Here is a 12,030-nt window from a genome sequence, read left to right on the forward strand (position 1 = left end):
GACGGATAAGGAAATGCATTTACTTTTTGGCGGATTTCGTAACTTGGATCTTTTTCGTAACTTGGGTCACTCATTTTCATATAAAAATGTAGTAACCTGAAATATTTGTACCTAGAGCACAGGTGTCAAAGTGGCGGCCCTGGGGCCAAATCTGGCCCGCCGCATCATTTTGTGTGGCCCGGGAAAGTAAATCATGAATGCCGACTTTCTGTTTTAGGATCAAATTAAAATTAAGATTATAGATGTATATTATGAATATTCCCCCCTTTTAAATCAATAATTGAAATTTTTCAATCCATTTTTTTCTTTGTGTTTTTAGTTCAAAAATCATTTTGAAAATCTAAAAATATGTAAAAATATTTTCTGTTTTCCACTTTAATATAGATAATAATAATTAAAGAAAATTTTGTTTTCCTTTTGCAATGAAAAACAAATGATTAAATTAATGATTTTCCCTTACTAAGAAAAAAACGGTCAAATAAACATTGTTTTAAATCTATAAAAAAATGGGATATTCAGGGCTTTTGATCCAGTTCTTTTAATCAATTTCTAAAAAGAAAATCTAAATATTATATCTAAAATGGTCCGGCCCACGTAAAATCAAGTTAACGTTAATGCGGCCCGCGAACCAACCCGAGTCTGACACCCTTGACCTAAAAGCATGACAATATCTTTGTCCATCTTGATTATTTTGTTGCTGGGTAGCCCAAAAATAATAATAATAATATATCTTTAATTATTGCCGTCAACGTGCATTGACCTTTGCGTTACGGCCGTTTTACATGTCAGACTTTGTCACGGCCTGAAGTTGACCTACTTCCTCTTTCCTGTGGCCCAACAGGAAGTCCACTCAACCTGACGTGCAGAGCCTTCTTTGGCTACGGGGGTGACGTGAGCCCGCTCATTTATTGGATGAAGGCGGAAAAGTTCATCGAGGATCTGGACGAGGAGCGCGTACGCGAGTCGGACATTAAGTAAGTACTTTGGCGGAGGAAAACCATTGGGTGGGAAACCCGACCCGACCTGACCCGAACCCGAAGTAATGATTGACATTCTTGAAATTCGGGTCGGGTCGGATTTGGGCTGAAGATCTTACCTCTACCCCAAATGCTTTCATTTTCAAGCTCCCTTACATCTGGTTACACTGTCGTATCGCCCGTCTTGGACAAAAATGCGCTCCAACGAAAAGGTTAAGCGTGACAAGGGCGGGCGGAGACGCCGGGCGGCCTGACCCGATCAGCCGGCTGACCCTTTGCGGACGTGGCGTCTCTCTCGCCTCCCGGCCGGCGCCTCGTTCCTCGCTAATTAGCGCTGAGAATTCAAGGTGGCGTTTGCGCTGCCAGGGACGTGACCATGGAAACGCTTGCAATGTCAGGTGGCATTATTGGAGACCTTTAAGATTTTTTCCTTTCTCAGCCTTTTTCTAAATAAGGGGAAACATTGAATATTGCTTTTTTAATCTTTAATTTGTCTTTGTTTTTTTAAATATTAAAACAAACACAGTGGATACAATTTAACCGTTGTGTCGCTCCGTTTCCCTGCGCGCTTGCTAGCTGAACTGTAAATCCACTCGGGTTTCCCCAAAACTTTTGGAGAGCACCTTTCTTGTAAGTGTCCGGCAGTGCGTTGGTGTCTCGTTGCTGCTTTGGTTAAACAAGTCGATTTTTTTCTGGAAAAGTCCATATGCAAAACGGCTTTGTCAGAAAATCTGCAACCAAATCCATTTGTTTTCCTCCGTCGGCCATTGTGCGTGGAGTTTGCGACCTCTGGCTGGCTCACTCTGGCTTTGGCCCGCCTACTCTATCACTAGCCAATCATAGTTTATGAAAGCGATGACGTTTCCATACGCCTGCGAGAAGGCCTTGGTGTCACCAAATCGAATTCTGATTGGTTAAAGCAACAGTCTTATCGACGATTGTTTAATGCAGTAGCGCCTGCAGAACTGATTGTGAAGGCCTTGAGGCAGATTTCTGACCCTGGCAACAAATAATGGCTGAAATGTGATTGGTTAAATGCTTCAATATGAAAACACACATCTGGAAGCAGTGCAACCAGGGGGAATAGAAATGAAAGGAAGCTAACAGACCATTTGGAATTATTTAATAACTATTGATGGACAAAATATAATATATGATTCATATATTTCTTAGGCCAGCAGAGAAGGCCTTGAAGGCCCTGACGAAACACCACTGGTATATACGTATATAAAACAATGTTTAATTATTTTTTTAAAAAGGGTAGAGGGAAAAGCATAAATATTTTTTTATACATTCATCATTTGAATTTTAGCATCATTTTTTTTGTTTAATCTTTTTGGTCTCCAGGACAATTCGAGAGCACTTTGGAGAGCAGGAGGTCTCCATTTCACTTAGCATGGATTCCCTGGAGGAGAGCGACCTGGGAAACTACACTTGCTACGTGGAAAACGGCAACGGTCGGCGACAGGCCAACATCCAGATCGTCCAAAAAGGTACAAAGCTGCCAAAATCAACCAGAAATGAGACTGATTGGCCACCGCGTCCACTTTGGGGAACATTTTAGGCTTTTAAGTACGCCCAGTGTGAGTAAATATGTACCGCGTTGCATTTGTAGTTTTTTTTTTTTAAATTGCTTAATAAGGGGAATTGCAATCATTAATAAAGGGAGCAATTGTCCGAGGTTGACCGGTCGGTATTGAATTTGTCTGTCTGCATTTGCCCTCTCAGCCGAGCTCATGTACACGGTGGAGTTGGCCGGCGGCCTGGGCGCCATCTTGTTGCTGCTCGTCTGCCTGGTCACGCTCTACAAGTGCTACAGGATCGAGCTCATGCTCTTCTACAGAAACCACTTTGGCGGCGAGGATTTGGACGGAGGTGAGATTGCTTTGAAAAAAATTCTGGTGGACAAGTCGTCGCGTCAAAAGCAACATCCACTTGAAAAATTATCTTCTTATGACTCAGAACTCGCTTGTTCGAACCGTGCGGCCATTGTTTCCAGCGCTTATTGTCAAACAAATTTTCAAACAAATTTTCAAGTATTTAGAAGAAGATTCTCATGACCATAATTATAGCACGGGTGTCCAAAGCGGTCCTCAAGGGCCACCCGCAATGTGTGCAGGTCTTCCTTCCAGCCAAAGACTAGGAGACATTTTGGCCAATCAGCTGTCTCAAAAGTGTCGTCAGTCGAACTTTGAGAAGAAACTTGATTGGTTAAAACATGGGTGGCGAACACGCAGCTCTCGAGCCGTATGCGGATCTTTGCTTCTTATCATATTTGGTATATACTATAGCTCTTTGCCTGATTTCATGTTTCTTTTATTTTTTAAACACTCAAATTTATCAGAGCCTGTTAAAAACAAATGATAAATAATATTTTAAAAAATGATTTGGCAGATTGGATTTTTTTTTTTATATTGCTTCTGACATCACTCTGACTCTCACAGTTTCAAATTTGTGTCTAACGTGTTCGCCATCCCTCGGTTAAACGGTCTGGGCTGGATCGGTTAGAACAGGGGTAGGGAACCTGTGGCTCGCGAGCCGCATGCGGCTCTTTTGACAGGTGCATATGGCTCTCCGCTAACCTGTGAGCTAAAATACGGAGTCCTGAACGCACCAATAGGAGCGTCACGTCGGGACTGCGGAGCCGATATTACCTCTAACGCCGCTTTAATATTTTTATGTTTTCATTATACTCCTGTGAATGCATACTCCTATGATACTCATTGATTAGCAACAACGTAACGATGTTGTCAAAAGACTTTTTGTGCTTTAAAGTGGTGAAATGATTTTTAAAAAGCACACATTATCATGTGTTTTGACTTCTGAATTATGACTATCAAGGTACAGTGGTACCTCGACATACGATCTTAATCCGTTCCGGGACTGAGATCGTATGTCGAGCTTTTCGTAACTCGAGCGAACGTTTCCCATTGAAATGAACTAAAAACAACTTAATTCGTTCCAACCCTCTGAAAAAACACCAAAAACAGGATATTGGATTGCAAAAAATGTTTTATTTCTTCTAATTCGCCACCTATTAGCAAAGTAACACATAACTAGTGGTTTAATAGTAATAAAATGTGTTTAATATAACAAAAATTGGGCGGATTTCGCCGACGGGAAAAGAGACAGACGCACAGAGGGGGGGGTTGGGGTTTCGGGGGGACTTTCCACGACAACGCACTCGTAACGGAACAAACAAATTTAAATGAACTTGGATTAATATATACAGACACACTCAAACATACGTTTAATGTAACTTTACACAAAACTGAATTCTAATCATGTTTAATTTGTTTTTACCTTCGTTCTGGTCGGGTTAGCGGTTTGCCACGCCTCTACCCTCACGTTCGCTATCAATGGCCTGTTTGCTGTTGTATTGCCTTCAAAATATTCCGAAAATGATGCACACAAATGTCCTCACAATAAGATAACGCACAGCCACTTGCTAACGAGAAGTAGTCTTGAATGAGCGATCGCGGGAGCTAACAGGCTACGGAAGGAATAACAGCCTACCCACGTATTGATTGTGGGTAATGAAGTTTTATTCTGAGAAAGGGTGCCATTGGCTATCGCTGTTGTGTGCACGAGTATACTTCATTACCCAGAAAGTCCTCTTTTTTGCCCGCACATGCGCGTGGTGCGTTTCCTGGTCGAAACTCGTCTGAATAAATCGTTCAGTCCTCGTAGATATAGTAGTTATACACGAAAGAGATGCGGCAAAAAAGACAGTGCGCTACAATGATAAACAGCCTCTCATGTCATGGCCACGAATTTATTTTGAAAGGGGCGTTGTGAAAAATGATCCCGCAGAGCACAAGGACTACGACGCCTACCTGTCCTACATCAAAGTGGACCCCGACCAGTGGAGCCAGGAGAGCGGCGAGGAGGAGCGCTTCGCCCTGGAGATCCTGCCCGACGTGCTGGAGAAGCATTATGGGTATAAACTCTTCATTCCCGACAGGGACTTGATCCCCACAGGAAGTAAGCGCTCTCTCTGTCACCTTTTCCCGGGATTGCCGTCCTCTCGCCATTCCAGCGCATTTGTGTCCGACTGGGAGGAGATGGATGGAGACCATGGAATTGTTCATTATTCAATGAATCACGTGGGCTTAATTTGAGCTTTAATTCGATCACGATAACAATCATTTACAGTAATCCCTCGAATATCGCGGCTTCAACTTTCGCAGTTTCACGACATTTGGGGAATTTTGGGGGGGATAATCCACGCTGAAACCAGCCACTCCCCTGTCCTCCGCTTGCTACTAGGACTAGGAAACTTGTATTTATGTATTTATTTAAAATTTTGCATTTATTTATTTATTTTTATTTATTTTTTATTTTTTTATTTTAATTTTAATTTTTTTATTTTAATTATTTTTTTTATTTTAAAATAGGGGTGACCCTACTTTGCGTTTTTTTGTTTATCGCGCCCATGTCTGGTCTACATTAACCGCCATAATCGAGGGATTACTGTATTGCTTTTGCTTGACGATTTCACCTTACAATAACGGATTAATGTCGTAACCCCGGGGGTCCAGTGTAGTAGAGTTCCTTTTAATTAAAAATGTTTAAAAAAAAATCAAGGCAACGAAATGTACCGTATTTTCACGACTATACAGCGCATCGTATTTTTAGCCGCAGTGTCAGTAACGAGTGCTATTTCTGTATTTGACACACACAAAGGACGCACCGTTTTTAAAGACGCAGCCAGGTATGGCAAAACATACACCAGTTTAAACATACGGACACGCTAAAAACACATTTTTAAAAAGGCAACGGAAGCAAAACTGAGTTCGGTTGTACTTTTATTTAGCCATTTTAAAATGCACTCACGTCATCATTTCATTTTCGTGACTTGGTCGCAAATCAAAAGTGACGGCGAAAAAAGCCATCCGGTCACTTGACATACGCCTCACGTAGCCATAATCTCATGTTGCGGTTCGATATTCATCTATATTATATATATATATATATATATATATATATATATATATATATATATATATATATATATATATATATATATATATATATATATATATATATATATATATATATATATATATATATATATATATATATATATATATATATATATATATATATATATATATATATATATATATATATATATATATATATATATATATATATATATATATATATATATATATATATATATATATATATATATATACATACACACACACACACACACACATATACGGCAAGCACCAAATTAGTGTGCTCGCCATCATACTGGGTGTATTGACCAAAGAACTACATTTCCCAGCAGTCTCTGCGCAGTACTTTTTCTACGGGAAAAATAGTAGTCGGGGGCTTTGTCGTAGTTGTGAGAGCTGTAGAGGATGGTGTACCCTATCACTGGATTATAAGGTGCCCTGTCTATTTTGGAGAAAATGTAAGACTTTTATGTGCACCTTATAGTCGTGAAAATACGGTACCTAAAATTTTCATTAGAATTTTAGCATGAATCATTCTGGCCACTTACCTTGCTGTTAACAAAAGCAAGACATTAGCATAGCGACGGCAGTAGCACGAGGAAGCCCAATTCTCGATTGCGCCCTCTCATGGTCTTGATCCAGTTGTTCCCCACTGCATGCCACGTGCTATGTGCATGCAAGTCATCAAGAACGTGCCCGCCTTCGCCATTCCCCGCTTTTCCACGACAATTTTTTTGGCCGCCCCAAAATGGCTTGAGTGGCATTCAATGGCAAGGAGGTTGACGACCAACAATCGTGAGTAGGGTCACCAAAGCGCCAAATTAAAGTGCGACATGTACTCTGAAAAATACACTTATACTAGAAAAAAAATACAATTTATCAATATTCGCATGGCTGATCCTCACAAGGGTGGAGCCTATCCCAGCCAACTGCGGGCAAGCCCCATGCCCCCAATCGGTTGCCAACCAAATGCAGGACACGACGAGACGGACAACCAATTACACTCACTCCCATGCTTAAGGACAATGTAGCATGCAATTAGCTTAGCATAGCTGTTTTTCGGGGTGTGGACGGAAGCCGGAGTACCCGGAGAAAAGCCACAGAGGCACGGAAAGGTCGGAATCCCATGGGGATGGAACCCTCGATCTCAGAACTGTGCTGCGGACTTGCTAACCCTTCAACTACTGTGGCGCCTAAAATGACAACTATCATGTTAGCCTTGGAGCATCGGGTTTAGCTAACTTGCTAACTTAACAGTAATGCTAAAATTGGACAAAATTAGCAAATATAACTTCCCCAGCAGTACAAGAGCATACCCATGCACAAAAAAAAACCTCAGATTTTAGCTAGCGACCTGTATACTTTTGCTACAATAATTTAAAGTTTCCCTTCTCTTATTGTGAAATTAACCCTCCACCACATATTGGAAACCCTTTTGCCTCAATTTGGAAGATATTGCTTTAGTACATCTCCAAAACAAAACCCAAACTTACTCCGGTATAGCTACCCTGCATAGCAACAGTATCGAAGTGGGGGCGGAGCCTTTGGGAAAGGTCAATTGCAGCCGGTTAGTCAAATAGTTGCCATAAAAACGATTAAAAGTTGACCAGTTTAGCACGTTGAGAGTAGTTGCCACTCCTTTCTTGTTCTGTGGTGCCCCTCCCATATCCAAACTTGAACCAATGCGTGCAGTTGGTGTCAAAGGTCATCCTTACATTGTCATATTTGTGTTGACTGCAAAGTGACTGCTGGTCACCGTTTCAATGTTGAATATTTATGTTCAGGTTTCAGCACTGATCATTACCAGGATGACACCAGACTACTTAGAGGTACTTTTTTTTCACTTGTCCACACAGGAAGATCAAAACTGGGTTACTCCATTTTGTCAGCTGTTAGCTGTTAGCAATGCGCTCGTAACATAACAAAAACAAATTTCAATGAATTTGGATTACGATGCAGACACCCTCAAAAATAAGTTTGGTCGAACGGACGTTTGGTCGAACGGACGTTTGGTCGACCGGACGTTTGGTCGACCGGACGTTTGGTCGACCGGACGTTTGGTCGACCGGACGTTTGGTCGACCGGACGTTTGGTCGACCGGACGTTTGGTCGACCGGACGTTTGGTCGACCGGACGTTTGGTCGACCGGACGTTTGGTCGACCGGACGTTTGGTCGACCGGACGTTTGGTCGACCGGACGTTTGGTCGAACGGACGTTTGGTCGCCGGGTTGTTACTGTTGAAACCAGCTCTCAGTTTAGTTTAATATCTAAATATCTAATATCAAAATATCAACAGTAAACTCTGTCATAATTTGACAGCGAGCGAACCCGGCGACCAAACGTCCGTTCTACCAAACGTCTATTCTACCAAACGTCCATTCTCCCAAACGTCCGGTCGACCAAACGTCCGTTCTACCAAACATCCGGTCGACCAAACGTCCGGGGATCAAACGTCTTTCGACGAAACGTCCGGTCACGCGTATTAGCGATCGCTCCGCCATTCGCACTGACTAACGAGAAAAAAAACATTGAAAAAATGCATCGCTCCGCCCAGTGCTCACAGACACATTACACGAGGGAGTTGCGACCAGAAAGACAGTGGCCATGATGTTCTTATGACCACCCTCTTGCGTTCGCTGTCTGCTCGTATATCAAAATTTGTCACATATCTCCAGATAAATATTTCCTCAAAATTTTCCTCGTATCTCAAATTACTCGTATGTAGTGGCACTCGTATGTCGAGGTATTGGAACAGTCACTTGCCTATCTAAGGCTTTCATAACCTGAAAACTTTGTATGTAGAAGCAATTGTAAGTAGAGGTGCCACCGTAAACATATATACGCACCGAAGACAACATTTTAGACGTTTAAACCGCAGCTATGCTAGCTAAATGCTTGATGCTCACCGAGGCTGACGTAGTCGTTGGCTTGCGCGTGTGTTTGCAGCTTACATCGAGGACGTGGCCCGCTGCGTGGACCAGAGCAAACGCCTGATCATCGTTTTGACGCCGAGCTACGTGCTGCGGCGGGGGTGGAGCATCTTTGAACTGGAGACGCGTCTGCGCAACATGTTGGTCACGGGCGAGATCAAGGTCATCCTCATCGAGTGCGCCGAGCTGCGCGGCGTCATCAACTACCAGGAGGTGGAGGCCCTCAAACACATCATCAAAACCCTGACCGTCATCAAGTGGCGCGGCGTGGCCAGCAACGAGCCCGACTCCCACTTCTGGAAGCGCCTCCTCTTCGAGATGCCCTTCAAGCGCACGGAGGCCCTGGACGTCCGCCGCCTGCGGGCGCTGGACGCCAGCGAGCGGGGACCCTTCGGCGAGCTCCGGGCGGCGTCGGCCATGTCGGTGGCGGCCTCCGCCGCCGTGGCCGCCGCCCGCCCGGACCTGCGCCGCGATTCCTACCGCGGCAGGCAGAAACAGTACTACCCCGTTTACGGCTACGAGACGGCGCCGCGGGGATGCCCGCCGCAGCATCCGCTGCCGACGACGGCGGCGGCGCACCTGTCGGTGAGCGGGAGCCAGCACACGTACTGCAACATCCCCATGACGCTGCTGAACGGACAGCGGGCGCCGTCCAAGAAATCGCCGCGGCAGCAGAGTTTGGAGGAGGCCCACGGCAACAGTGCCATGTTGCCGCTTCTGCCCAGGGAAACAAGTATTTCCAGTGTCATCTGGTGACGCACACACACACACACACACACACACACACTATAGACAAATACACTCACGCAGGAGACAGGGTCGGATTGCTTTGCGATGGGCGCTTCATTTGTTTTGCTCTTTTTCAAATGGCAGTCAATGTACAAAAAAAATCGAGATGTCCTCTTTCAATTTGGACCAATAGCAGTGAAGGATCACATTGGGCCAATTAACAATTTAAAAAAAAAAAAAAAAGTATATATATATATATATATATATATATATATATATATATATATATATATATATATATATATATATATATATATATATATATATTGACAGCAGTAAAGGATCACATTGAGCAATTAACAAAAAAATAAAATAAATTAATTTAAAAAATATATATATTTTTTTCACAGCAGTAAAGGATCACATATGACCAATTAACAAAAAAAATAATTAAAAAAACAAAACAAAACAAAAAATATATTTTTTTTTAAATTATTTATATTTTTATTTTTTCACAGCAGTAAATGATCACATTGGGCCAATTAACAAAACAAAACAAAAACAAAAACAAAACAAAAATATATATTTATATATGTTTTTTTTCGTGTTAATTAGCCCAACGTGATCCTTCACTGCTGTGAAAAAAATATATATATTATATTTTTCCTGACATGATCGCGAAAAACTGAGATAGGTTTTCAATTCTACCCTCAAATAAATACACCTAAAATAAATTTTATATATATATATGTAATTTTTATTTAATTTTTTTATTTTAGGTGTATTTTTTTTAAGTTAGAAAAAATATATATATAAATATATCTATATATTTTTTTTCTTTTAGTTTAGGTGTTTTTTTCAAGGTAGAATTGAAAACCTATCGCAGTTTTTCGCGATCATGTAAAGTTAAATTTGGAAAAACTATGTTAAAATAGGAGTTTATTTCAGGTCATTTCAATTTGTGAGCAATAGCAGTGAAGGATCACACTGGGCCAATTAAAACAATACGTAGTTTTGTTTTGTTTTTTCTGACAACTGTTTATAGCAGTTTTTGGAGGGTAAAATCTGTTTTTCTCGATTATGCCAAGTTAAATTTGGAAAAACAAAAACTATTTAATTCTGTCTATTGTTTTTAGTCCTGACAGCTGTTTATCTCAGTTTTTCTCGATCATGTCAATTTGAAGAAAAAAAAACAATAAAAAAGATTTTATTTAGGTTTTAATTATTTTATTTCTTTAGATCTGACAGCTGTTAATAGATAATTTTGGGGGGGTTTTCTCGGTCTTTGAGTTAAATTTGGAAAAACAATCGCAAATATTTTATTTTTAGCAGATAATTATAACCAAATTAGGAGTGTGGAATCCAGTTTTTTTATCATGCCAAAATTAAATGTAGAAAAGTAGACATATTTTAGGTTCACAACAAATCCAAAAATAAAAATGTATTGGAACAAAGCTGGTTTCAAAGCTGACATAATATAGAGACGAACTGAATCGGTTTTGGATTGTGTACCCAAAAATGAGTCGTCACATCTAAAATCCTAAAAACTTTGTCCCCGGTGTTATGTTTCATTGCCGTAACGAGCTAGCCTATGCAAATAACCCATCAAATTCCATTCAAATGCGTTTCTCTGTAACTCCGTCCGCTCAAACCTGCTGTAGCTAACAAGCTAGCATAGCTTTAACAATGCGGGTTCAATATTCCACTCAAACTCAGTCAGGTGGCCTGTTAGTTGTCAATTTGTATCCTGAAATTGTTTTTAACAATGTACAAATACTGATTTGTTTTCATCTTCACATTTGCTAACGCTAGCATACGTACCACCCTCAATGAATTAACGACAAAACATGCATTAGCAGAGGAAGCTAATTTGACGTGTTGGACAGTCAATGAACAAACGCTCAACCGCTAAACGGATTGGAGGTCTACTAGCGACCGTTCGCCACCGGGGGATGGCTAAACGTCACGCGAGTGGACGCGGATGGTCCTAAAACGTTGCGTGACCGGACGATTCGCTGAAAGACGTTTGGCCGACGGACGCTTCGCCGACGGACAGTTCGCCGAACGGACGTTTCGCCGAAACGGGATTCGCGCGCTTGCCCCGCCCCCGGATCGTGTGTGTACATGTTTTTCAATCTTGGCCCGCGGGCCATATACGGCCCGTTACAGATAACATTCATTTAGGAATAACAAGGGCATGTACTGCCCCCCGCTGGACATATTTCTAAATACAAGTACGTACTACAATGTGCTGCCAATTTTTTATATTTTTCATTTTATCCTTGCGTTTAAAGTAGTAGCCATTTGCAGATCACGCAGAACAGTACGTGACAGAAGAAATAGAGAAAATAAAGTAGTAGTAACAGTAAGTACTACTGTAATGAAATTGTAAATCCAGTCCAGAAATCCTACTCCAGAAAATTTAC

General features: G+C 41.6%; 1 protein-coding gene across 2 annotated transcripts in view; it reads left to right on the plus strand.

Moving 5' to 3' along the window:
* Nucleotides 1-9,868, plus strand: part of LOC144084624 (interleukin-1 receptor accessory protein-like 1) — a 75,575-nt gene extending 65,707 nt beyond the window's left edge. Inside the window, exons 7-12 of one of the 2 annotated variants that reach the window (XM_077613226.1) lie at nt 842-974; nt 2,325-2,470; nt 2,706-2,852; nt 4,791-4,961; nt 7,729-7,773; nt 8,892-9,867. In XM_077613226.1, the coding sequence (XP_077469352.1) occupies nt 842-974; nt 2,325-2,470; nt 2,706-2,852; nt 4,791-4,961; nt 7,729-7,773; nt 8,892-9,631 (1,382 nt within the window). In that variant the 3' untranslated portion in view covers nt 9,632-9,867. Of the gene's footprint in view, nt 1-841; nt 975-2,324; nt 2,471-2,705; nt 2,853-4,790; nt 4,962-7,728; nt 7,774-8,891 lie in introns of both variants that reach the window. The other variant, XM_077613234.1, reaches the window with a different exon arrangement.
* The last annotated feature ends 2,162 nt before the right edge of the window (nt 9,869-12,030 follow it).

Source organism: Stigmatopora argus, chromosome 1, assembly GCF_051989625.1.
Source record: "Stigmatopora argus isolate UIUO_Sarg chromosome 1, RoL_Sarg_1.0, whole genome shotgun sequence".
In the NCBI taxonomy this organism is placed as follows: Eukaryota; Metazoa; Chordata; class Actinopteri; order Syngnathiformes; family Syngnathidae; genus Stigmatopora; species Stigmatopora argus.